Raw genomic sequence first — 27993 nt, 5'->3', positions numbered from 1 at the left:
TCAATCACCTCTGCCTCTGTCCTACCTCTAGCAGTCTTCCTTGATGGGCCCACCCCCCCAGACTCTTGCCCAGCCAGACTCCTGGCGACAGCGGCGTCTACCACCATCTGAAATTCGGGGGACCCTTTATATTGCTCCACTGCTGCGACGCACAGATCAGGGTAGGTCGCCCTTTCAGACGCCGCCTTCGTCCTCTCCTCGTCCAACTCTCTTTGCAGGGCCCCCCTTTCAGCAGCCGCCGTTGCCCTCTCCTCTTCCACCCCCTTCTTCAGACTCTCCAGCTCCGCCACTGCCTTCGCCTTCTCTATTTCCCACTCCCTCAGAAGCCTCCCCTTCTCCTCCTCTGCTCTGGCGCGCTCCTCCCCCAACTCCTTCAACAGATCTCCAATTTTGGAATCTACTTCATCCTTTTGCCTGACTAGCTCTTCATTGCTGATCATGGCCTCTTCATGCCGCTCGACTGCCATGGCGCAGGCCCTTTCAGACTCTTCCAACTTTTTCTATTCACCAGCCAGTTGGAACTCGAGCGACACGACCTTACGGCGTGTGTCCTCCAGCTCCAACTTGACTGCTGGCAGATCGGCATGGGCAGTCTTCCAGTCGGCACTGTCCTTCTTCAATTTGGCCAACTGGGCCTTGGCCTCCTCAGCCTTTAACTTGGCAGCCCCTGCCTTCCTAAGGAGGGCCCCTGCCAGGGTAGTTACCTCCATTTGGGCGGAGCATAACCCCCTCAGCAGGTCAGCCTCATTATATCCTGATGCCACGCGCAGAGTTGTCTCCTCCACAATCTTCACCAGGCGGTCTGCCTCCACCTTAGCTGGGCCTTCTTCTCCTTCCAACCTTCCAGCTACCGCGCGCGCATGATAGATCACCGTAGCCAGACGAACCCCCCCTTCCTGGGGGTCAGGCCCCTTCTGGACCTGTTCCCTTCCGCTCGGCACCGCCTCAGTCAGCCCAGCCTCCACTTGCACTGTTGGAGCAATCTCCACAACCTCCACCGTTGGGATGATCTCCACCACCTCTGGGGCATCCTTGGCCATAGGGACCTCCACCTCAGTTGGGGCCACCTTAGCCCTCTTGGCCCCAGACTCATCTGCGGCTTCCTCTGGGGCACTCCTCTTCTTCTTCTTCTTTTTCAGAGCCCCCCCTCCTTTCTGGCCTGTTCTTTTACAGGGTCTACAGGAGGCGGCCGCGGCTCAAAACTGTTTAAGTCTTTTTCCCCCAACGGCCTTGGGCACGGTCGGATCCTCTCCCGCGTGATCGGTTGAGGCGGTCGGTCCCTTTGCGCTTCCTTCAACTTCGTGGCCTTGGCCAGAACGGCGCGATCCTCTACCTCCTGAGCTTTTCTCCTCGCCTCCAATTCTACTAGGCCGAGGTCTCCGCCCTTCGGCTGCGGTCCCAGGCCCCGCCTCAAACAATGCAGACGGTTGGACAAGCTCGTCCCATTTGGCCTTCTCTCTCTCTTTCCACTCCTTCACTCTCTTCACCCTCTCTTCCGCCATCGCCCCCAGTCTCGACTCCATCGACCTGGTTGGCACCTTCCAGATGGTGCGCACCCCCATTCCCCCATTAACTGACACGTAGAACCACCGTGGCCGCCACCCCTTGATCGACGTAGGCAGCCCCGCCACCAATCCCCTCCCCATCACCGCCTGTAGGGTGACCCAAGTTTCTTGCTGCCCCGACGCCTTGTAACACGAAAAGAACTCGTCTACCGTCATGGCCTCCCCCCCATTCGCCTTAGGACACGCACTCGCACAGGCCAGCAGAATCTTCCATGCATTGGGCATCAATTGCCCCGGCGCTACCTCCAGGCGATTCAGCACGTCAACCACCACTTGAGGCAGTGGCAACCTCAGCCCACCTTTTAGCGCCTCCTCGTGCAGGGAAAACTCCCCTGGCCTCGCAGTAGACGGCCTTTCCCTTGATGTTGGCAGCAGTAACTCTACCTTCGCCGGAATCTGGTGTCGTTCCCTGATAACCTCCAAATCCGCCGCCGTGAGTGTGGATTTGTTCGCCTTAGTGTGCCACTGATCTGGCTCTACCTACCCAACACCCACGGTTTACCCGTATTCCATGGATCCACATTAATTTTCGCCCGTTTCAAAACCTTTCAAATCAATCGCCAAAACCGCCTTTTCAAAACCCCCCTCGTGACCTATCGTTTCATTTCTGCTCCAACGCTTCACTTCCCCCACGATATTACCACGTGTATGGCCACGATGCACTGTCTCCTTCCCTTCCCATGTCCTTTCCATTTCAAATCATCACATGGCCCCACCCTACACCCTCTCTTTTTGAGCCCCGTGCCGTCCTAGTCGGCACGCCTTTCGGTCGACCCCTCCCGCTCGGCCACCCTCGCGGTCGGCACGCCTCTCGGTCGACCACTCCTGCTCGGCCACCCTCGCGGTCGGTACGCCTCTCGGTCGACCACTCCTGCTCGGCCACCCTCGCGGTCGGTACGCCTCTGGGTCGACCCCTCCCGCTCGGCCACCCTCGCGGTCGGCACGCCTCACGGTCGACCCCTGTCACTCGGCCACCCTCACGGTCAGCTTCTCCCGATTTAGTCACCCTGGCGATCGGCACGGCTTCCCGTAGACCTCTCCACTCGGTTCGAACTTCCCTTCCTTATTACTATTCCCTTCGTTGGACTAAAGTTGCACTCGGAAATGGGGGACTACTGACATGGATAGGCTCACGAGGCATACGGCCCACAGCAAACCACCCCGAACCCATCGCTTAGGACCAATAGCATAACCCGGTTGGCAAAGCCTAGGACAGCTGGAGGCCATCTAGACATGGGGGGCCAATGGCATTCGAGCACATGGCAGGTGGAACACGGGCCACATCAGCAGACAAAGATCTGCAGAGTTATTACCATAACACATCACCATTAATGCATCCCATCACAGCATTTATTACGACAACACCTCCCCGTCGGAACAGAGCCCCCTCACCCTGAACAAGGTAAGCTACGGCACAGGCTTTCGGCGGAAGGGGGCACGTCACAAGGGACAGTGAAATGATTACCAAAGGATATAAGCAAGAATAGAAAGACAAGAGGAAGGTTAAGCTTTTTATCTCTCCATCTCTCTCTCTACATTTCCTGCTTCCTCTACTAATTCTCACGCCGGAGGGTTCACTGGGGGACTGCCCCGTTCCCCTTTGGACTTGCATGCAGGTCATTTGACGGAATCATCACCCTAAACCGGAACGTGAAGAGCCTGGACCAGCCCGACCCATCCACCCGGGACGGACAGATTCATCAACATTAATGTTATTATTTTATATTATTATATAATGTGAATATATTTTTAATTGACAACACATTAAAAATAATGTGAATATTCTCTCTCATTTGATGTGAACGTTCACAACACCTTTTCAAAAAATTCTCTCTCATCTAATGTAGTGATGTAAACGTTCACAATATGTGAACCTTTTTATTTTTAATTGACAACACATTAAAAATAATGTGAACATTCTCTCTCATCTGATGTGAACGTTCACAACACCTTTTCAAAAAATTCTCCCATCCAATATAGTGATGCGAACGTTCACAACATGTTGTATTTTTAATTGACAACACAACACATTCTTATCCACAACATGTAGTGATGTGAACGTTTACATTTGTATGTTTTAGTATGAATATTCACATCATGCAATTGACAACACTGAGAAAAATTCATTTCAAATTAATGTGAATATAATAATGTGAATATTCATTTCAATTATATAATAATGTGAATATTCACATCATATAATTGAAATGAATATTCAAATTATGTAATTGACAATATAATGACAAAAAATTATTTCAAATTAATATGATTATAATAGCAGTCAACATCCTGATGCATGAGAACTATCAAAGTGTAATGACAATCAATATTAAATATCAAAATTAATAGAGGGCATGAGAGATTGAGGGTAGTTCGATCTTTTTGTCTCAAATAGGATCTAATAGAATAGTCAAAAGAATATAAATTAGATGAAATAAAACTCTTAAAAAGATGACTTATAAAAAAAACTCCATTTTAAAAAAAGGTATAATTAGGCCCATAAGAGCATCTCCAACCTTGAACCAAAGTTTTTCATCAAATCTGAGTAAAAAAATAACTTTTTCCTCAATCTGATACCGAGTGCTCCAACGGTTGATTTTCATCAAATTTTCATCAAATCTGTGCCGGGATAACCGGTTGGTCGACCGGTTAAGCCAATTTATTTTTTTTTTTTTGAACTTTTTGAACCTTTTAGTGGTCGAATGGTAAGGCAATTTTTTTTTTCAACTGTTTGATCTTTTTTTTTGAACAGTTTGAACCTTTTCGTGGTCGATCGGTTGGTCTCCCCCAACGGTCATGCACAGTGTTTTGATGAAATGTGGAGCCTGTCTTCATTTTGGTGAAACGTTTGGTGAAATTTCGATTTGATATCAATTTAGTGAAACCATTAGAACATGAAAAAATGTTTTTTTCACCAAATTTTAAATTTGATGCCAAATTTGATTCAGGGTTGGAGATGGTCTTAACTATCAAAATATACTACATTCACCCTTTTTGTTTAAGTAAATGAAGAGATTGAGTACCACCCACCAATATTTTATTTATTTTATAATCAAATTAGCCTTAGGCCTAGTTTGGAAAATAGCTTTTTTAGTTAAAAAGTCAAAAAGTTATTAAAAAAGTCAAAAAATCAACAATCTATACCAAAAAGTTAAAGATTTCACTACAAAAAAATTTGTTTTTTGCGACGGTAAACGGCCGTCGCAAATGCCCCGAAAGCCGTCGCTAATGTCTTTTGCGACGGTAATGTGGCTTTTTGCGACGGTAAGGGGGGGTCGCGACAGACGGGGTTGCAAAAGACCTTTCGCGACGGTAAGTACCGTCGCCATTAGTTTCTGCGACGGTAAGCCAGGTTTTTTGCGACGGCATTTTTCCCGTCGCAAATAATGGGGGAAAAATCACTTTTCGCGACGGCACGTAATTCCCGTCGCTAAAAGTGAGTTTTTGAGACGGGAACTTTACCGTCGTTAAAGGCTCTGGCATCTTATAAGTATTGGCGATGGCACGGTTTACCGTCGCTAAAGGTGTCCTGTACATTCAATAAGACAGCTTTTGCGACTGTGTTGGTACCGTCGCAAAAGCCTATTAATGGTTTTTGCGACGGGTTCTTCTCCCGTCTCAAAAAAAAAAAAAAAAAAAAACCCTGCTGATCAATTATTAAAAAAATTAAAATAACCTGTATTAGATAAAAAATAAGTATAAAAAATTAAAAAATTACAGAATAATATAAATACGTACATAAACAAAAATTGACAAATAATGAAAATTAATAATATTGTTCAATTCATAGCAATACATAAATAAAAATTCAGAACAATAAAAATTATGCCACTACATAACGTCGCATAATACATACATAATGTTGCTCCCAAATTTAAATAACATAAATCAAAATCAAAATCAAAATCAAAAGTTTTCGTCTTCATTCGTTCGTGGGTTACAAAAACAAAAATTAGTCATAATCTTGATACGCCCGCATTCCAGAAAAAGCCAACTGCTACTCAGGAAATATCTGAAAAAAACAAGATAAAAATAATTAAAAACCATATAATGTGTTAATATTTTAATTATAGAAAAATATAAAAAAAATTGACTACTATATAATTAGAAAGATAGTTTAGTAAATAATTTTGACTGGACCGAAATCCGGCTCTAACTCCCAAACCGGGAACCCGATTCGAGCCCCGTCTTCTCCCACAAGTCTCTCGTGCCTAGGCGGACGTGTGTGCCAAGTTTCGTGCTAAACCGACGCCGTTTGGTGATTTTGGGGCGTTAACGCCTCGAATTCAAGTTTCTTAAAGAAGTAGTTTGCCTAAAGTGAAATCCGACTCTAACTCCCAAACCGGGAACCCAATTCGAGCCCCGTCTTCTCCCACAAGTCTCTCGTGCCTAGGCGGTCGTGTGTGCCAAGTTTCGTGCTAAACCGATGCCGTTTGGTGATTTTGGGGCGTTAACGCCTCGAATTCAAGTTTCTTAAAGAAGTAGTTTGCCTAAAGTGAAATCCGACTCTAACTCCCAAACCGGGAACCCGATTCGAGCCCCGTCTTCTCCCACAAGTCTCTCGTGCCTAGGCGGTCGTGTGTGCCAAGTTTCGTGCTAAACCGACGCCGTTTGGTGATTTTGGGGCGTTAACGCCTCAAATTCAAGTTTCTTAAGGAAGTAATTTGCCTAAAGTGAAATCCGGCTCTAACTCCCAAACCGGGAACCCGATTCGAGCCCCGTCTTCTCCTACAAGTCTCTCGTGCCTAGGCGGTCATGTGTACCAAGTTTCGTGCTAAACCGACGCCTTTTGGTGATTTTGGGGCGTTAACGCCTCGAATTCAAGTTTCTTAAAGAAGTAGTTTGCCTAAAGTGAAATCCGGCTCTAACTCCCAAACCGGGAACCCGATTGGAGCCCCGTCTTCTCCCACAAGTCTCTCGTGCCTAGGCGGTCGTGTGTGCCAAGTTTCATACTAAACCGACGCCGTTTGGTGATTTTGGGGCGTTAACGCCTCGAATTCAAGTTTCTTAAGGAAGTAATTTGCCTAAAGTGAAATCCGGCTCTAACTCCCAAACCGGGAACCCGATTCGAGCCCCGTCTTCTCCCACAAGTCTCTCGTGCCTAGGCGGTCGTGTGTGCCAAGTTTCGTGCTAAACCGACGCCGTTTGGTGATTTTCGGGCGTTAACGCCTCGAATTCAAGTTTCTTAAAGAAGTAGTTTGCCTAAAGTGAAATCCGACTCTAACTCACAAACCGGGAACCCGATTCGAGCCCCGTCTTCTCCCACAAGTCTCTCGTGCCTAGGCAGTCGTGTGTGCCAAGTTTCGTGCTAAACCGACGCCGTTTGGTGATTTTGGGGCGTTAACGCCTCGAATTCAAGTTTCTTAAGGAAGTAATTTGCCTAAAGTGAAATCCGGCTCTAACTCCCAAACCGGGAACCCGATTCGAGCCCCGTCTTCTCCCACAAGTTTCTCGTGCCTAGGCGGTCGTGTGTGCCAAGTTTCGTGCTAAACCGACGCCGTTTGGTGATTTTGGGGCGTTAACGCCTCGAATTCAAGTTTCTTAAAGAAGTAGTTTGCCTAAAGTGAAATCCGACTCTAACTCCCAAACCGGGAACCCGATTCGAGCCCCGTCTTCTCCCACAAGTCTCTCGTGCCTAGGCGGTCGTGTGTGCCAAGTTTCGTGCTAAACCGACGCCGTTTGGTGATTTTGGGGCGTTAACTCCTCAAATTCAAGTTTCTTAAGGAAGTAATTTGCCTAAAGTGAAATCCGGCTCTAACTCCCAAACCGGGAACCCGATTCGAGCCCCGTCTTCTCCCACAAGTCTCTCGTGCCTAGGCGGTCGTGTGTGCCAAGTTTCGTGCTAAACCGACGCCGTTTGGTGATTTTGGGGCGTTAACGCCTCGAATTCAAGTTTCTTAAAGAAGTAGTTTGCCTAAAGCGAAATCCGGCTCTAACTCCCAAACCGGGAACCCGATTCGAGCCCCGTCTTCTCCCACAAGTCTCTCGTGCCTAGGCGGTCGTGTGTGCCAAGTTTCGTGCTAAACCGACGCCCTTTGGTGATTTTGGGGCGTTAACGCCTCGAATTCAAGTTTCTTAAGGAAGTAATTTGCCTAAAGTGAAATCCGGCTCTAACTCCCAAACCGGGAACCCGATTCGAGCCCCGTCTTCTCCCACAAGTCTCTCGTGCCTAGGCGGTCGTGTGTGCCAAGTTTCGTGCTAAACCGACGCCGTTTGGTGATTTTGGGGCGTTAACGCCTCGAATTCAAGTTTCTTAAAGAAGTAGTTTGCCTAAAGTGAAATCCGACTCTAACTCCCAAACCGGGAACCCGATTCGAGCCCCGTCTTCTCCCACAAGTCTCTCGTGCCTAGGCGGTCGTGTGTGCCAAGTTTCGTGCTAAACCGACGCCGTTTGGTGATTTTGGGGCGTTAACTCCTCAAATTCAAGTTTCTTAAGGAAGTAATTTGCCTAAAGTGAAATCCGGCTCTAACTCCCAAACCGGGAACCCGATTCGAGCCCCGTCTTCTCCCACAAGTCTCTCGTGCCTAGGCGGTCGTGTGTGCCAAGTTTCGTGCTAAACCGACGCCGTTTGGTGATTTTGGGGCGTTAACGCCTCGAATTCAAGTTTCTTAAAGAAGTAGTTTGCCTAAAGTGAAATCCGGCTCTAACTCCCAAACCGGGAACCCGATTCGAGCCCCGTCTTCTCCCACAAGTCTCTCGTGCCTAGGCGGTCGTATGTGCCAAGTTTCGTGCTAAACCGACGCCGTTTGGTGATTTTGGGGCGTTAACGCCTCGAATTCAAGTTTCTTAAGGAAGTAATTTGCCTAAAGTGAAATCCGGCTCTAACTCCCAAACCGGGAACCCGATTCGAGCCCCGTCTTCTCCCACAAGTCTCTCGTGCCTAGGCGGTCGTGTGTGCCAAGTTTCATGCTAAACCGACGCCGTTTGGTGATTTTGGGGCGTTAACGCCTCGAATTCAAGTTTCTTAAAGAAGTAGTTTGCCTAAAGCGAAATCCGGCTCTAACTCCCAAACCGGGAACCCGATTCGAGCCCCGTCTTCTCCCACAAGTCTCTCGTGCCTAGGCGGTCGTGTGTGCCAAGTTTCGTGCTAAACCGACGCCGTTTGGTGATTTTGGGGCGTTAACTCCTCAAATTCAAGTTTCTTAAGGAAGTAATTTGCCTAAAGTGAAATCCGGCTCTAACTCCCAAACCGGGAACCCGATTCGAGCCCCGTCTTCTCCCACAAGTCTCTCGTGCCTAGGCGGTCGTGTGTGCCAAGTTTCGTGCTAAACCGACGCCGTTTGGTGATTTTGGGGCGTTAACGCCTCGAATTCAAGTTTCTTAAAGAAGTAGTTTGCCTAAAGTGAAATCCGACTCTAACTCCCAAACCGGGAACCCGATTCGAGCCCCGTCTTCTCCCACAAGTCTGTCGTGCCTAGGCGGTCGTGTGTGCCAAGTTTCGTGCTAAACCGACGCCGTTTGGTGATTTTGGGGCGTTAACTCCTCAAATTCAAGTTTCTTAAGGGAGTAATTTGCCTAAAGTGAAATTCGACTCTAACTCCCAAACCGGGAACCCGATTCGAGCCCCGTCTTCTCCCACAAGTCTCTCGTGCCTAGGCGGTCGTGTGTGCCAAGTTTCGTGCTAAACCGACGCCGTTTGGTGATTTTGGGGCGTTAACTCCTCAAATTCAAGTTTCTTAAGGAAGTAATTTGCCTAAAGTGAAATCCGGCTTTAACTCCCAAACCGGGAACCCGATTCGAGCCCCGTCTTCTCCCACAAGTCTCTCGTGCCTAGGCGGTCGTGTGTGCCAAGTTTTGTCCTAAACCGATGCCGTTTGCTAATTTTGGGGCGTTAACGCCTCGAATTCAAGTAAAGAACGCAAAGATGTATTTTAGCTTAGAATGCAAAGGTAAATTTTATACCTGATCTTCTGGTGGTGGTGTATATGGATTCTCGTCTTCTGCAGATTCCCTAAATGCCCGGTGGCCACTCGATGCATCAGGAACCTATGTTAGTCAGTGCATAATGTGTTAATCATATTCGAATTTCATACATAATCTTGAGTGAAAATTGAACTATCAAACAATTGTGATGTTTATATGGAACCTGTCTGTTGGGATCCACACTCGCCCCCTGTGACACAAGGGCCATCATCTCAGCTCTCATCTGCTGCAAATGTGTAGAGAACTCTGCTCGCAGCTCCTCCCTCAACTCATCCCTTAGCTCAGCACGAACCTGCTGCGTGATCTGATCAATAATCGATGGATGGGGTGTTGACTGTGATGGCCCAGCACCATCCTTATACACCACTCTCCGAGGCACGATTCTCCCGTATGTGTGACAATATCCATGTCTGTCATGACCTATCAACTCATGGAAAATGGCATTCCTAGCCTCCAAAGTCCGACCATCCTCAGGTAGCATAGAGAGTTGACGATTAAACTCATCCTGTATTGAATAAGACACACAAGTATACGCGAAATTAAGATGGTTGACACACAAAAAATAAACTTTAAATACAATCAAAGGTGTTTGGAAACTACCAAGGTTTGGATAACCTCTGGGTCATCTACTCTACGTGTCATAAGCCAAACATTCATCTTATCAGTAGACTCCCCCTTACTGGTCATCTAAATTTTTTTTTAGAAATATGAAAATTAGAATCCAAATAATTTGCAAATATACAATGTTTATTTATATAGAAAAATAAAACAATAAAATGTAAACCTCATGCCGTATCTGAGAGAAAGTAGTACGCCCTGTGGTATGAGCTATGCCGTGAGCTCGCCGATTTTTAGCGTTCCTACTTGCAATTTTCTATAACAAGTTCAACAAATGTAAGTATGTAAATATGATTTGTATGTTTACATATCATAAATATAACGTAATTGTATACCTCAGCATCGGAAGTACGCCAATACTCTACAAGTTGTTCCCATTGGCTTGGCACAACGTTCATAGGAACGTCATCCTTCAGATTAGGATCAGAGCTTCTAGGCTTGAAATACTTAGCCTTAAGCTTGTTCTTGTGATCCTTCCATATGCTGTTGCAGTTTTTCATGCAGATTGGCTTGTACTCCTCTGGACATATATTCAAATTGTCCTATAAAACACAAAGTTTAAGGCTAAGTATAACACAAATTTGGAATTCGAATTTGTGGACAAAAATATACTTTTACCTTCACATCCTTCCAGATAGCATCAACAATATCATCAGGCACACTGTTCCAGTCAACAAAAGTAAGAGGAACAATGTTACCATTCCGGACAATAATGCCAAGTTGAGTAGTTAACTTGGCCACGTTATCCCCTATTGGGCAGTAATTTCCATCAAATTGTATGTGCAGCTTTTTACCAGTACCCCACTCTTTAATGCCCTTGGCACATCCTCTACCACGCCTAGTCGAGGTCGATGAAGAACTAACATGACCTGCGATATACAATAATAATAAACAATATGCAATGGTAACAACCAAATGCAAATTTAAATAATGTGAATACAAATCATATCAAATAAACCTGATGTGGGCTGTGAAGAAGTCGAAGGGTCTGCAAAATACAATGAGAATAAACAAGTTATATATAATGAGCATAAATAAATGTATGTGTAAATAATTTTCATGCAACTCAAAGCAAATTTAAATACCTGCGGATGGCTCATAAGCTGATGATGATAGCTGCTGTGGTGCCATTGATGGTGGACGCACCGATGGTAGGCATAGAGGCCGAGTACATGGTAGCTGCTGTGGTGCCACTGATGGTGGTCGATACGGTGGTAATGGCCCCTCAGATGCTGGTGGCACTAATGGCCCCTCCGATGCTGGCCGATGTGATGCCTCCTCTAATGGTGGTGCTACTGATGTCCTGTTATGTAGCACATCAGACATCATGCGCCGGGGATGATCAGGCTTCCTCTTCCTTCCCATAATAATCTTCAAGCAATATAACATTAATTGACATTAGAAACATAGACAATGGTTTGTCATCAACTATAATATGACATGATTTGAACTAATACAATTACAAAGACAAAGTAAATTAAGAAATTGATGATTAACTACAACCTTGGCCTTAATTGAATTACTAATGTTGATTACATATCAGCCTATTTGAACATCAACTGTTTCCCCTTCTGCGGCTTCCCTCACCCAACCAACTTCTTCATCACGAAGCATTATATTTTCTTCCAATTGTTGGCTCATGTATGGCTCGATTTGTGGATCAGTTGAACTCATATCAAATAAACCTCTTTGAGACATCTTCACCACGACTTGCCAGTCTGGTTGTAACGGGTCTGCAACATACCAAACTTGCTCTGCTTGGGACGCCAAGATGAAAGGTTCATTGGTAATTCGATCATCTCGGTACAACAAATGATTGAAGTTCACCAACGTGAAATTGAAGACATCTTCTTTCTTTCCGTGAATGTTGTCAATCCAATCACACTTAAACAACACATGTTTCTTCTCATTGGAATATCGAATCTCAACAATATCTGTCAATTGTCCATAATAGTACACAGACCCCAGACGAGGATTCTTGTCTTTTCGACTAGCATAACTTATGGTATCTGCCTTCAAAGCTACACCACAATTTTGTGTGGCTCGACGATCATCCATGGCCTTTACTCGATACCGAAACCCATTCAGTATATACCCGTTGAACCTCCTTGCCAGGTTATGAGGACCATTTGCCAATAGAATAAGCTCTTCAGAAAGTATGACATCAGTAGTCCTTCGCAAAGTTTGGACCTATTTAACACGAAATGTAAAATTTAAAATGTAGATCGACTTAAGTAACTAGAATCTATAGAGTTAAATACATACATGTTCCTTGAACCAAATGTGAAAAGTTTCAAAATGTTCACGCCGAAGTTGATGATCGTCGACACGAGGCATTTTGAGCTTAAGTACTTCAAGGTGTTTGCTGTGTAGATTGAAATTTTAGCCATACAAAAATTTTAGTTGAAAATTCAATAAACATAATAAAATATTGAGTGAGTGACTTAACCTACTTTATGAATGGTTGAACCGCGCTTGTATTGCATAAGATGTACCGATGAGCTTGTACCCAAGAAGTATTATCAAGATAAAAGCTTGTGTTTTCACCAGTAGCATGACCCAAATTATCAGCACCACTATAGTTCCTCACGGGTCGACTAGATTTGGTTTCCACATCACTGAGATATTGTGCACAAAAATTCATGCATTCTTCCATAAGATATCCTTTAGCAATTGATCCTTCAGGACGAGCTCTATTACGCACGTATTGCTTCAAAGTAAGAAGATACCTCTCAATTGGATACATCCATCGAAACTGAATCGCTCCACCCAATAACGCTTCATCAGCTAGATGTATAGGAAAGTGCTCCATTATATCAAAAAAACTCGGAGGAAATATTTTCTCTAGATGACAAAGTGTTACAGCGATACGATCTTTAATATATTGCAAATCCGTCGCACGATTCACTTTCGAACACAATTGTCTAAAGAAATTACTCAATTCAATCAAGGGTTCAATTACATTCTTCGGTAACGATCTGCGAATAGCCAATGGAATAAGTTGTTGCATCAGAATATGACTATCGTGGCTCTTAAGACCCCCAATGCTTCTATCATGTAAGCGCACACGACGTGATATATTGGATGAATACCCGTCGGGAACTCTTACTTCCTTCAACACTTTCAAGAACAAATCTTTCTCATCCTTGGTCATCGTGAATTGTGCTGGTGGTAAATAGGCTTTATTCGACCCTCTTAACTGCAAATGTAGGGGTTTTCTAATATTCATATCTTGTAAATCACGCCGAGCATTAACACCATCCTTCGATTTTCCTGCAACCCCTAATATTGTCCACAACACATTGTCACAAACATTCTTCTCTATATGCATCACATCGAGGTTGTGTCTTATTAGATTGTGCTCCCAATATGGCAATTCATAAAAGATACTCTTTTTCTTCCAACTATGGGTGCGATGTCCAGCTTTCTCCTTCTCTACCTGTCTCCTATGCCTTTCCTTAAGGTCATCCCTATTGTATTGGGTTAAAATACCCTCAGATTCTAATTGTAGCAACATCTCAGTTCCAGACAACAATTTTGGTTTGAGTCTGACTTCCCGACTACCATCAAATGATACTTTATCCTTCCGGAATTTATGGCCAGTAGGTAAAAATCTGCGATGACCCAAGTATGATTGTTTCCTACTATGCTTTAACCAACACGATGTAGTTTCCTTATTGCAACAAGGACATGCATATTCTCCTTTAGTGCTCCATCCTGACAAGTTTGCGTATGCAGGAAAATCACTAATTGTCCACAGTAAAGCTGCATGCATTTGAAACATTTGATTTGTTGATGCATCAAATGTTGACACACCCTCATTCCATAGTTCTTTCAACTCCTCAATCAACGGTTGCATATAAACATCAATCTTGTCACCAGGTCCTTTCGGGCCGTCAATAAGCACAGATAAAATTAGAAATGGTTGCTTCATGCACATCTATGGCGGCAAGTTGTATGGAATGAGCACAACAGGCCAAGTGCTATGAACTATGTTCATCGTCCTGAATGGGTTAAAACCATCAGATGCTAAGCCAAGCCTTACACTTCGGCAATCATTACTAAAGTCAATATTCCGACGGTCAAAATCTTTCCATGCAAGGGAGTCAGCAGGATGCCTGAAGACACCATCATCAGTTCGTTCCTCTGCATGCCATCTCATTAACTTGGCCGTCTTGGATGACATAAACAACCTCTGCAACCTTGACTTTAAAGGAAAATACCTCATCTATTTTGCAGCTACTTGTTTGCCACCTGTGTTAGGACCATTTGAACCACCATCACCATTTGATTTCCATCTAGAACTGTTGCATATGACACATTTATCAAGATTGGCGTCCTCGTTTCGAAACAACATGCAACTGTTGGGACATGCATCCCACGTCTCATACGTGAAGCCCAAATCTGTTGTGACCTTTTGAGCTTTATAATATGAGTCCGGGAGTTTCACACCCAACGGAAACGCCTCATTCAATAACTCAAGCAACATGTCAACAGGCTTGTCCGTCCACTGATTAAGCACCTTCAAATGTAGAAGTCGAACAATGAATGACAAAGATGTGAACTTCTGACAACCCGGATACAATTCACTTTGTGCATCTTGAAGAAGTTTGAAATACTTTGCAGTCTCTGCATTTGGACCGAGCTGGGGTTCAGATGCACGGGGATCAGGCCCCTGTGGTTCATCACCCTCAACACTTGTACCGGCATGTGGATTTCCCATAGCCCCTTGTATCATTCCAATCATATCATCTCCAATGTCTAAATTAGCTAATGTTTCATTCTCTCGATTACTATGCAGAGATATGTAAGATTCCCCATGATTAATCCAATGTTTGTATTTTTTAAAAAAACCATTCAAAATCAGATACTCCCGTACACCATCTCGTACAAAATAGTATCGATTCTCACACTTCCTACACGGACAACTGATCATCGAACCTTCAATCCTATTGGTGTAGGCAAACACAAGGAATTCATCAATCCCATTAATGTATTCACTCGACATCCTATTTGGCAAATCAATCCAACTCTTATCCATCATCTGTACACATCCACAAGAATATCTCACCAAAGTAACTCTAAATATAATACCTACACATAAATATTCACTCGACATCCTATTTGGCAAATTAACGAAATGTCTAAAATTCCTATTTAAGGTTTAAATTAATTAAATTAAAAATTTAAGATTTATTTTGTAATTGAATCTTATTTGTAATTGAATCTTCTTAAACACCAATATAATTTGAGACGATTTAAACAATTAAAGTATTAGTTTAATTTATTTCGTTCTTAAGTTCGTAAACTCAACACAAGTAACTAAAAAATACCAAAAATAATATATTTTTAATGTTTGACTAGCTGAAACTACTAACTGCATTTACTGAGCCAAAACTACAAAAACTAAAATAGCTAACTTGATAGTTATTAGTTCAATGGAGTTGAAATTTAGTGATTTAATCACTGTTTTAATTAAAAAAATAAAAATAACTATTTTGATAGAGATGCTCTAATATAATATGAATAAGAAATAGTTGTTTGGCCGGATGATGTGGTTGTCTAAATTATAAGATTAAAATTTTTCACATTATGTTAGGTTGCTACTGTTACTGATTTTGACAAACTATTTCTAATTAGAGCATATGATTTGGAAAAAATAAAAAAATAAAAAACTTGAAGGATTGAATGGTAAAATTGATAATTTATGGATGAAATAGAAAAAAAAAAAAATGATAACAGTTGAAGAGATATAAATGAAAACAACCATAAAAATAATTAAAAAAATTAAAAACACTAATTGATAATAATTGATAATATTTGATAAATGTTGATAATAATTAAAAAATAAACAGATTTATATATATATATATATATATATACATATATATAGACAGATTTATTAATAACCATGAGACAAATCTGTTATATATAGACAGATTTCAGATTTATATACATATATATAGACAGATTTATTAATGAAAGTATGTTCTTAATTAAAGTATGTTATTAATAAACAGATTTATATATATATATAGACAGATTTATATATATATATATATAGACAGATTTATATATATATATATATAGACAGATTTATATATATAGATTTCGGATAAACAGATTTATATATATATATAGACAGATTTCAGATTTATATATATATATATAGATTTATATACATTGCATATATATATATATATACACAGATTTATATATATATACACAGACCGAGAGAGAGAGAGAGAGAGAGAGAGAGAGAGAGAGAGCATACGCAGAGGGAGAGAGCGTCGTCGCCGGAGCACCACTCTTGTCGCCGGAGCCGTCGCCGCCGCACCACCGATGTCTTCCTCGTAGGCCGTTTGGGGAATTTGGGGGTGAAGTTAGGGATTTGGGGAGGAGGATCGAGCGGCAGCCAAGAGGAAAAGAAGGGGTTTTTTTTTTTGGACTTTTTGCGACGGTATGATGTAGACCGTCGCAAATAGAAGGCAAAACGGCGCCGTTTGAATTAATCCTTTTTTGCGACAGCAAATTTCCGTCGCAAATGATATATGCCGTCTCCAAAAAAAGATTTTTTGCGACGGTTTTATTTACCGTCGCTAATACTTCCGCATTTCCGACCCCTCCGCTTGGTTTCATTACCGACGGGTCAGTACCGTCGCTAAAGGGTATTATTTGCGACAGGTGCAGTTACCGTCGCAAAAAACCGTTTTTTGCGACGGGGGGCGCGGCGTCGCTTAAAATCCGTGTTTTTTGCTATGTTTTCTTGTAGTGTTTCATTTTCTCTCTACTTTTTGTACATCTTTTCGTAAAAAATTAAAAAATCATTCCAAACATATTAATTTTTTTATATCATATTTTAGTTAAAAATTTAAAAAATTATTAAAAAATATATTGCCAAACGAGACCTTAGCAGTGAGTTAAGTATACGAAAACCCCATCATATCATATCATCATATAATACATAAGAAAAGTAGAGATTTTTTTTAGCAATTTTTAGAAAGATGTCAGGTGTTGCTTTTAACTTTTTAGAATATTGCCAAGTGTCCTTTCTAGAGTTAAAGAGAATAGTTTTCTATCTTTTAAGCTTTTCCTCTTTCTTTGACATTTTTTTTTTATTATCATCTCTTTCTTTTTCTTTTATTCCTTTAAGATTTTCTTATTTCATCTATAAATACATTATTTTGTATATATGTTTTGAATTATTCCACCCTATATATTTATGTGTATTAATTTTAATAACATGTAGAAGAAAATTACAATTTTGAAATACTTTCACAAAAGAATGATAATGCAAATGTAAAAGATTGCTATAAAAAAATAAATAAAAAAATAAGAAACAGAGAAGGAGAGAATTTGACAATCTGCTTATATAGGAATACATGAATCAGCTTAATGAATGATGTAAATAGAATTTTAAAAAATCTATATTTTGCGAAGACCTCTCTGTAAAAAAAAAGAAAAAAAAGTTGGTGGTCAATGACTATCATCATTAATTATGTTAGTTCTATTAGTTTTATAACAATATTATTTTGCCTTGATTTGGCAAACTTTTCAGGCTAAATAATTACAAAAAGACCAAAAAATTAAAAAAATTAAAAAGTCAAAAAGTTAAAAAAGTTAATAAAAAGTTTATCATTCCAAAACTAAAAAATCAAAAAAGCCAAACACGAAAACTAAACAAACAAAAAAGTCTCAAACTAAAAAAGTTAAAAAAATCAAAATGACAACTAAAAAAGTCATTACCAAACGACCTTTAAACTCATTTTATTTGTCGTAAACTGTTTCATTAAAAATAATTTTCACATTTTGTGATATTTTACCATATAAATTGTAAAATTATTTACAAAATTATATTTGGGATGTCATTTTATGACATACATTATGCTTTGACTTATTTTAAAATATTTTTAAATTTTCAAATTATATAAGATAAAAGTTATACATAAAATTTTAATTTAAATATTTAATCCATGCCCCTCACAATCTCAGAAACTATAATATAATTTAAACATAGTTTTAAATTAATTGAGTAATCAATTTTCTAGTCATATTCTAACTTGACCAAGTCTTGAATAGTTTTTCATACATATACTTTGGAGTCGTTTGATAACATGATTCAACATTTAAAATTGAATTGATTAAGTAATAATAAATTAAGTCTGTTTAATAACCATAATTGATGTCACTTAAAATTTAAATACCTCTTAAAATGTAAGTTAAAATTTAAGAAAATTTTAAGTCGTATAAAATTTACTTAATTCTGACTGAATTTATAAATATTAAATATAAATATCGATATAACTATTATAAACTTATTACTACTATCGCTACCACCACCACCACCATGCCACCGCTACCATTGCCACCACCATTACCATCACTACCATAACCATCACTACCGTTATTACTACCACTACCATCATGCCACCGCTACCGCTACCACCACCGCTGGCACCATCTTACCATTGTCGCGCCGTCGCCACCACCACCACCACCACTACCACTACCACCATCACCTTCATCACCCATTTTTATTATTACCATGAACATTACTATCCTTTTACTACTATTACTATCGCTACCACCACCACTACGCCACCATCACCGTCACTGTCACCACCACCACCACTACCACCACCATGCCACTCCACCACCACCATCATAATATAAAAATTAAAATATGCGTTTTAAAAATAATAAATTTTAAATTTTATCTTACAAATGTCAAACAATTTATTTTTAATTCAACACTTAAATTTTTATCAAACAACTTTTCAACTTAAAAAATTTAACATTCAATTTTTAATACATAATTTTTAATTTTTAATTTTCAATTTTATCAAATACCACCTTTCATATTCGTGTGATAGTTTTGACTATAAATATAAAAATTTCTTACTCGAGTTTAATTTTTTAAATAAATATTTTATTTTACTATTACGTGTTTACTAATTTTAAAAGTAAAACAAGTTAATCAACTGACTTTTCAATTTGTATTAAGGGAAATGATACAATTTTTTTAATTTGAGAGTTCTAAAAAAGTATTAATGATGTGAAAAATAAAAAAAAATAAAAAAATAAACCAAGGCTAAAATATCACATCATATGGAACCCACACATCAATTAAAGCTATTAGAGCATCAGCATTAGAATTACAGTATCTCGCTACAACAAGCGAGATACTGTTCATCACTACTTGTGTGTTACCGGATATTCGCTTGGAAGTCTAGCTTGGCGTTTGGCCGGTCAACCGGTCAACGACAAATTTTTTTATTTTTTATTTTTTTTACAGTTTTACCTTTATAAAGGAACATAAGAATTGTTTGGTTGATAGTTCATCAATTTAATAAAAAAAAAAAAACAAATATTTTAATAGAATTGAGTTAGAATATGCAATAGGGTGACTAGCTAAAATAGAAAAATGACATTTTAAGTTATAATTTGACTAAAAATTTGAAGAGACTGGTATGAATGCTCTTAGAGCTCTTAATTTAGAGCTCCCAATCTTTTTTCTTGTATTAATTGCTCTAACCATAGCTAACGTGATTCATGACAACGTGATCATTATATAATATTTTAGATATTCAAAAAGGGTCTAGCTTCCCTCTAGTTTGATCACAGATTAGAGGGCTCATGGGATTCATTACGGGTTTCGTTTCGATAATTCAAACTGTCAATGTGTAAAACTCGTTGAGTACTATATGCCTGTGAAAAATCATATTGGTCGGATATCGATAGCTATGAGATCAAATTAGATTTTTGTCAACCATTTATTTTTTTACTGTCAATTTTTTTTTATACAAAATTGATTTGATCACATAGCTATCGATATCTGATCAACGTAATATTTTACAGGCATATAGTACTTGACGAGTTCTACACATTCTATAGTTCGAATTATCAAAATAGGACCCGTGATGAGCCTCCACAGGCTTAACAGCACCCTCCAATCTGATCACGGGCTGGAGGGAAGCCAAACCCATTCAAAAAAAACTTCTTAGGCCTCGTTTGGCATGTGAGAGTTTTAGCCTAAAAGCAAAAAAGTTACTAAAAAAATAAAAAAATTTATAACTTATACAAAAAAGTCAAAAATTCCTTTTTCTCTTTACTTTTTGTACATATTTTCGTAAAAAATTTAAAAATTATTGCAAACATACTAATTTTTTTTTTATTTCATATTTTAACTAAAAAAATTAAAAAATTAAAAAATTATTAAAATAGTATATAGCCAAACGAGGGCTTAACGCTTCCAAAATCAAACCTACCTTCGATGACTAATAGTTACCTATCAATTGACAAATCAAATTTAATATTCTACTTAAATTTGCCATACCTTGTTAATTAATTATTAATTGACAAACTAAATTTTATTAATACATAGAAGAATTTTCATAATATACTGACTTTATTTTAATTAAAAATAGAAAATTCAAAATAAAATTTATAAAAACCGAAATAAATATAAAATTTTAATTTTTCATTTCTTTATTTTTTGGACCATGTCAGCTTAACCCCACCAAACCACACCTATCTTCGGCCACCCAAGTCCACCACTACCAACATTCCAAATTCTTGCTACAACTAAAATCTACCATAACCATCAAATCTACATACAAAAAATTTAAATCCTTTCAATAAAATATAAAAATAAAAAAAAAGAAAAGAAAAAAAAGAAGTGAAGATAGACAGTAGGAGTGCGACAAAAAAAAGACAAGTTTATTATGTCACTTAATAAATTCTAATATGATAAATTACAACTATGAAAACTTCATAAACATGTATAATTATACTTTACAAAAAGTATAATTTTTATAATTTATGCAAATTTATTTACTTTAATTTTACCAATTGAATTATGACAAATGTATATAATGCTTAGAACAAAACACTAATGTAGCATGAACGAAAAAAAAAAAAAAATTCAGTTTAGTGTAACTCAGTTCAAAATAACGAAAATTTACTTGATTTTATCATTTTTTTTTTTGTTTTTAAAATTATTTCTATTTAATTTCAAAATAAAGTTATGGATGATTGTTTAAAATTGTTTCTACAGATGCATTCATCTACCTATACATGTAAGTACATGAGAGAGAGGGTAAAAAAATCTTCAATCTTTGTGCGTTAAGAAATAATAGGCGACGATGAATGTTCTATCACTTGCAACTTAGGCAGATATAACTTTTACCATATATAACTTTTCAACAATGATTCATCCCCCCTTTTCCCCCATCCCCTTTGACCCCCTCTCTCTCTCATTGGTTACATTTTTTTTTTCTTGTTCTTTTTTTTTCTACTCCTCCAATCACCACCCGCCACGTAGCAAAGGGGGGTGAGGGGTGACCCCAAAAAGGGTCCCAAGCATTTAACTTTTACCTTGTACAGATATCAGTTGTACCACACGTATTAACCACTTGCACAATGGACAAATAGCATATTGCCACAATTAGTTGATTTTTAGGTAAATTACAGGAAACTCCTTAAACTATGACTCATTTACACTTTGTTCTCCTGAATTTCAAAACTAAATGACTAACCTTCTAAAAGTATTATCTTATTACAGTTAATCATTTTTGCTAAGATTCTATTAGAAATTTACAAAAAATCAGATCATATGTAAAGCACGTGACACATTTATTGAATTTTTAGGACTATAATTCTTTTATTTGGTGATTTTGATTGCACTTTGCCACTAAGATAAATGAGACAAAATGTAAATGAAATATTATCTTAAAGTAATCAAAACAGGCATTATTATCTTAAAAGTTTAATAAATATGTCATGTGCTTTACAAATTATCTAATTTCCTATAAATTCCTAATAGAATATTAATAAAAATGATTAACTGCTATAAGATAATATTTTTTAGGGGTTAATTGTTCAATTTTGAAGTTCAACGGGACAAAATGTAAATGGGTCCTCGTTTAAGACTAATTTTTTCCAATAACCCCCTTCAAATATAGCCTTTCTACACTTTACCCTTGAAGTTCAAAACACAACACATAATCCACCTTATAATTATGATTGTTCCACTAAACTCCTTCCGTTAACAAATTGTTAGAGTTTTGGATGGAAAGATGTCATGTGCACAACACATGACGTACTAATGGAGATTTCAGGACTAAAATGACCCTATTATTTTTTAAATAAATTATCAATAGGTTCTAATAATTGGATTTAATTCCTATCATGTTCTATTGAAAATAAGTTCTAATAAAATCAAAATTAAAAATAATTTTTTGTGACGATTTTTTTGCATGTCCTTAAAAATTGACAATTAATGATTTTTTTTTGTCACGATTTTTTATAAATTGTCACTAAAACTTACGATTAGTGAAGTTTTTTGTGACAAAATTTTCAAATTGTTGTTGAAAGTTAAAACTTGTAATTAGTGACATTTTTGTTGACAAAATTTTCAAACTGTCGTTGAAAATTAACGATTAGTGATTTCTTTTAATAGTGTTTAATGAAAAATGCACTTGATTCTTAGAAGACCTATTGAATAATAAGAGCAACTCCAAGGGAAGAGGTATATTGGTACTGTTAGCTATTTTAGCTCATATCAGCCTAATATTCTCACTCCAACGGGCTGGGTAAATGGCTTCTTATTTTCCCTCGCGGCTTTTTCGCTGGCTTCAATTGGAGAGTGATTGAATGCTCTCCAAACTCGTCTCTCCCGCGAAATCGATCTACTCACGTCTCTCCCGCGAAATCGATCTACTTCTTCAGCGCGAAATCGATCTCCAAACACGTCTCTCCCGCGAAATCGATCTGCTCTTTCAGTGAAATCGATCTTCTCCTTCAACGTTGTCTGCAACTCCCTCCATCGACGTCTTCCTCAAGGTATGGATCCTTCTATCTCTGCCTTCCCCTTTCTATGCAACTCATAAACCCCCCCTCTCTCTCTCTCTATATATATATATATATATGTATGTATGTATAGCACAAACTTTCCTTGTTCCTCTGTAATCTGGGTCTCTCCCATTTTCTTGGTTTTACAATCTGTAAACAATTTATATGTGTACTTGAGGGTCTGATCTGTGAGTTCAAGCATACATTGATACTTTACTGTTCTTTTTTTATGTTTTGTGTTTTTGTGTTGCGAATGATTTTGCAAGTTGGACCTTAATTCTACATATTCTAAGAATTTTATCCTCATGAAACAAATTAAATCATAGAATAAATCCAACAATTTAGAAATGCATTTCCAAGGAGCACATGAATTTCTCTAGTTAATCACTTTAGAATCCCACCTGTTGGCTTGAATCCTGTACTTATTTTTACTGGTCATAAGTACAGACTGAATAGAGTGCAAAACACATCATCGTTGTTATTGTTCTTGGGGGTTGTTTGATCTCAAGTATGCTGTGTGCTACCAGTTTTCTGACCCATTTTCATACAGCTTATTGTTCAGTATTACCTGCCAAAAGAAATTCCGAAACTTGCTAAAAAAGATACTGGATTACAGTATGGTATGCAGATGAGTTAGAATTTGGTTTTAAATGATTAGCTGTTTTACATTATATTTTTTTACATACAGCTGATATGAGCATATGAAAAACACTTGATTGAAGAAATCCCGTACACCATCTCTTACTCACTTGACTATACATCTTTTTGGGCCTTCTTGTAGGACTACCCCCTATATATATATCTCCCTCCTCTTCCCTTGCCTCTCCACAAATATTCACTCACTCACTCCCTCCCTTCTTTCTCTTTCATTTCTTTCAAACTGATCATATAGCGTAGTGTCTCTCTGTTTCTTCAATGGCGGACACTACTAACTCAGCCTCTACTACTATTAAAATAATGGGTTGTTCGATCCCCGAAAGGCTCCAACTGCACATGTCCATGTTGGCCTTGCAGTTTGGGTATGCCGGTTTCCATGTAGTCTCCAGAGCTGCCCTTAACATGGGCATCAGCAAGATTGTCTATCCCGTCTACCGCAACGTTCTCGCTCTTCTTCTCCTCTTGCCTTTTGCTTATTTTCTTGAAAAGTGCGTTTTTAATCCAACCCATTAATCAAATTAAATTAATTCTCTAGTCCATTATGATTTCTTATTCAAATTAACAAGTATTAATAACAAGATGCTCTTTTTGTTCTTTCTTTTGAATATATCAGGAAGGAGAGACCACCACTCACTCTTTCTTTACTTGTCCAGTTTTTCCTCCTTGCAGTACACATACTTACCTATATATATATATATATATATATATCTATATTATCAGTGATTCTCTGTTCACCAAATTCACCGTCTCGTGTCCCAATTGTTCTTCTAACTGTGTCATGCAACCAAATATTTGAAATCCTTGGTGTACGATCATGATCATAACAGAAAATCCGATAAATATATGCTCTTATGTGGATATATATATGTAATTCATCTCATGTCAATTGAATTGTTATAATAATTCTAATTGCATTAATTTTATTCTTAATTCTTTTTAATTTTATGTTAATTGAGTCAAATTTATAACAAATTTAAACATTAAGTTGAGGAATATTCATTCTCTTCAAAATAATTCAACATGAAATGATGAATTCTCTTTTGAATAGATCATTTTACTTTTGATTTTCAGTTTAATTTCTCAATAAATATGATAAATTGGATTAAATGGACATAAAATAAAAATTGAAATACAAAATTTGTAAGGTTTTGAACATATATTGTGACAAATAATGGTAGAAGCAATAAGTAGTTTAAAACTAAAAACTTAAGCACCATAAATAAACAAATCTTTTTCTGTAGAAAATTGTCAAACATTCGGCATAAGAATTTGTAAACTTAAGAGTTCATTGTTTGGCTTTTGATACTCTTCTATTTGATTTCGTTGTTGTCTTCCTGAAAAGTTCTACTCTTCACTGCCGGCGAATTATATAGTCCATTTTTCATCTGTAAGAGACGGAACAAAATGTCAATGGTTTTTCTTTCTTCATTTCCTCTTTCAATTAATCATGTAGTGTTACTCTTATCTTTTTATCATTGCTTCTTTTTATCATTGCTTCTGATCTCCACAACCCCCACCCCCCCACCCCCCCCCCCCAAAAAAAAAAATCTCTATAATTTTACTTTCTTCCTTCAATTTTATTCTGTGTTCAAGTGTTACTTACCAGAAAAAAAAAAAAAACTCTGTATCCCTTTTTGATTTTAGAGAGCTTTGTTATCTCCTCCACTTCAACTCTATTAGAACTCTTGTTGAACAATTATTAGAATAATATTCAGTTGTGTGTTCTGTTTTCATTTTACAAAGCTCCCTTTCTTGGTGTTATAGTACAAAAGCTCCTCTTTCTAGTTCCATTATATTGCAATATAATTCTCTATATTCAACCCTACTTGTCAAAAAAAAAAAAAAAATGTATTCCGTTTTGATTTTGTGAAGTTTCATCTAAGTGTTTCTTTCTTGTCTTCATATCCTCTGCAAAATAGTATTCCTCTCTTTGTTCTATTTCGATTTGCAAAGCTCAGATTCCTCATTTCCATTTCGGCTGTTGTAGAAATCCCCTTCTTGTGTTCTAGTCTTTTACATTTTAAGTTTCACTATCCTTAGAAGAAACACACGAGAAATGGCTGTGAACATTGCTCTTCCCATTGTAACAGAGATTGTAAAATGTCTGGTTACCCCAGTTTGGTTATTTAATTTTCTATGAAAGAAACATTGAAAATCTCAGAAAGCATGTCCAAAAGCTTGAAGATAAAAGATTTGGAGTACAAAAATCAGTTGAAGAAGCAGAGGCAAAGAGAGAAACTATTGCACAAGAAAAAAAATGGACTGTATTTACAAATTCTTATGCCGAATGCTTGACAAGAAAAAAGTAACCAAAATAGAATTAAATAAAAGAAATGCCAAGCACAAGAAAAAAAATGAATCTTAAACTTCTTAACTCAAATAATATTCCCAATACCTAAGTTGTCTATGAATGATAGAGAGTTGGTTGCAACTATCATTGAATTCTTTTTCATTGAATTTACACGATCTCCATTTATTTATCTAAAATTATCATTGAATCATTTTCAACAAAACAACTAGTGTTTTAATTTACATGATCTCCAATTATTAATTAATTTGCTCCCAATTGGGAATCTTAGTTATTTCTCCAACCCAATATATGTTGCCATAATTTTCTTTACCTTGTCTATAGATGAGTCAGCAACAAAATGATGCATATTTCACCAACTTGATGAATGATGGGACTGATTATGAATTTATGGATGAACCTCTTGACCAAGGGGATCAGTCTTCCCCAATCTCTCCTCAAATAGAAACCACCAAGAAACCACAACGAGGTGGCAACTTCACTACAGAAGAAGACAGTATGCTCATATCGGCGTGGCTTAACATTAGCTTAGATCCAGTGCAAGGGAATGAACAAAAATCAAAGGCTTATTGGCTAAGAGTGTGGGAGTATTTCCACCAGTACAAAACTTTTTCATCTAATCGTAGTCAAACTTCTTTAATGAATCGTTGGTCAGCAATTCAACTTGCCACAAATAAGTTCAGTGGGTGCTTCGCCCAAATCCAAAGGTTGAATCAAAGTGGAAAGACTGACAAAGATAAGGTATTAATGCCACTGAGTTTTTTATACTTATTATCGTTGGAATTGTCTAATCTCATGATAATTAGTGTTCTTTTATCTATTATTCAGATTCTTGATGCGAAGAAATTATACAAAGAGTTGTACAAATCGTCATTTCCATTTGAACATTGTTGGCATGAGTTAAGAGATCAACCAAAATGGCGAGAGGAATATAGCATGAAGAAACAAAAACCAAAAAAAGTGGCAACTCCCGGCGTTTGTTCTCCTAGTGCACCGGATTCAATCAATTTAGAGGACCATGATGTTTCACATAATGACAATGTAGACTTGGAAAGACCACCGGGTAGGAAAGCTGAAAAGGAACGTTTGAATAAACGAAAGAATAAAGACCGTGGAAATGAAGGAGGGTCACCTATTTTAATATTATTAGAGGATTTAAAGGAAGATAGAAAGAAAATGAATGACAAGAAAATAGAGATGTATGAAAGGTCGTATCTTCAAGAGCAAGAAAAGATTGATAATGAGAAAAAGAGGACGCAAACGGAACAAGAAAAGGTTGATAATGAGAAAGAAAAGATACGAATGGAACAATTGAAGGAGGAAGAGCGAATAATGTCAATAGATACAAGTGGTCTGCCTTCATTGCAAGCAGAATACCTTCATCGCCGCCAAATGGAAATTCTCCAAAAAAAGATTTAGTTGTTGGAACTACCCAAAAAAAATTTAGTTGTTGGAACTATGTTTTTCACTTTATTTATTGTTGGATTTGATTCTCCATTGTAGGCAGAACTATGTTTTTTATGCAGTTTATGTTGGAATTATTTATTATATGTTAAAATTTTTTTGGAACTACCTATTGTTGAATGGTTGAAGTAGTAGTAATTTAATTACTGAGTGGAATTCTCGTTGAATGCTTGCTGAAGTACTCCATGGCTAAATATAATTCTTATTGTATGTTGGATTGGAGTGCTTCTTATTTACAGGACATTCCTATTTGTTGATCAATTAAATACAGATTATGTAAGTTGCTGGTGTTTTGATTTTGGAAGTTGTTTGATATGTTTTATAAATTTGACTTTGCAGAAAATTGAAGTTGTTAGGCAGAAACTTGCAAAGCTTAAGAAGCAAAACACAACCTAATATTTATTTTCAATTGCTTATTACTCAGCGTCATTCTTCTTTTAATTTCCATGGCTCGCAATAGTGTAATGAAGATGATTATTGATGACTCTGATTCTGATAATGAATTGGAGATATTTGCAATAGCTGCTTTAGAAGAAGAGCGGCTAAATAATGAGAGGCAATTGGGATTACGTCGTGGTTCTATTCAAGGTCATACAGTTATTTAT

The 27993-nt window shown here is 38.1% G+C and overlaps 3 protein-coding genes across 3 annotated transcripts; 1 reads left to right on the top strand and 2 right to left on the bottom strand.

The window, feature by feature from the left end:
- Positions 1–10068: 10068 nt before the first annotated feature.
- On the bottom strand, positions 10069–11258 carry LOC145800482 (uncharacterized). The gene is made up of 6 exons (XM_082890169.1): positions 11193–11258; positions 11066–11095; positions 10726–10976; positions 10443–10649; positions 10274–10363; positions 10069–10176 (listed from the first exon to the last, which is right to left on the bottom strand). Exons 1-6 carry the CDS (start codon positions 11236–11238, stop codon positions 10069–10071), a joined length of 732 nt encoding a protein of 243 aa, XP_082746295.1. The 5' UTR covers positions 11239–11258.
- Positions 11259–11341: 83 nt separating this feature from the next.
- On the bottom strand, positions 11342–12919 carry LOC145800481 (uncharacterized). Its single transcript, XM_082890168.1, has 4 exons — positions 12561–12919; positions 12373–12472; positions 11611–12297; positions 11342–11478 (listed from the first exon to the last, which is right to left on the bottom strand). The coding sequence occupies exons 1-3, from the start codon at positions 12917–12919 to the stop codon at positions 11647–11649; spliced, it is 1110 nt and encodes a 369-aa protein (XP_082746294.1). The 3' UTR covers positions 11342–11478; positions 11611–11646.
- Positions 12920–26163: 13244 nt separating this feature from the next.
- Positions 26164–27655, top strand: LOC114290757 (uncharacterized). The gene is made up of 2 exons (XM_082893392.1): positions 26164–26665; positions 26753–27655. The coding sequence occupies exons 1-2, from the start codon at positions 26249–26251 to the stop codon at positions 27341–27343; spliced, it is 1008 nt and encodes a 335-aa protein (XP_082749518.1). The 5' UTR covers positions 26164–26248; the 3' UTR covers positions 27344–27655.
- The last annotated feature ends 338 nt before the right edge of the window (positions 27656–27993 follow it).

Source organism: Camellia sinensis, chromosome 10, assembly GCF_055761805.1.
Source record: "Camellia sinensis isolate YWXY chromosome 10, ASM5576180v1, whole genome shotgun sequence".
Classification (NCBI taxonomy): Eukaryota; Viridiplantae; Streptophyta; class Magnoliopsida; order Ericales; family Theaceae; genus Camellia; species Camellia sinensis.
Note: the sequence above shows the minus strand (reverse complement) of the source record. Positions and strands in the feature narration are given on the sequence as shown.

Bases quoted from the DNA above. Each gene is read 5' to 3' on its own strand.
- LOC145800482 (XM_082890169.1), bottom strand. From the start codon at position 11,238: ATGGCACCACAGCAGCTATCATCATCAGCTTATGAGCCATCCGCAG. The intron at 11,096-11,192 runs GTATTTAAATTT...TGTATTTTGCAG, and splicing joins AGCTTATGAGCCATCCGCAG to ACCCTTCGACTTCTTCACAG. The intron at 10,650-10,725 runs GTAAAAGTATAT...TGTGTTTTATAG, and splicing joins CTATCTGGAAGGATGTGAAG to GACAATTTGAATATATGTCC.
- LOC114290757 (XM_082893392.1), top strand. From the start codon at position 26,249: ATGAGTCAGCAACAAAATGATGCATATTTCACCAACTTGATGAATGAT. The intron at 26,666-26,752 runs GTATTAATGCCA...TCTATTATTCAG, and splicing joins GAAAGACTGACAAAGATAAG to ATTCTTGATGCGAAGAAATT.
- LOC145800481 (XM_082890168.1), bottom strand. From the start codon at position 12,919: ATGGAGCACTTTCCTATACATCTAGCTGATGAAGCGTTATTGGGTGGA. The intron at 12,473-12,560 runs GTAGGTTAAGTC...CAATCTACACAG, and splicing joins GCGGTTCAACCATTCATAAA to CAAACACCTTGAAGTACTTA. The intron at 12,298-12,372 runs GTATGTATTTAA...CGTGTTAAATAG, and splicing joins ACATTTGGTTCAAGGAACAT to GTCCAAACTTTGCGAAGGAC.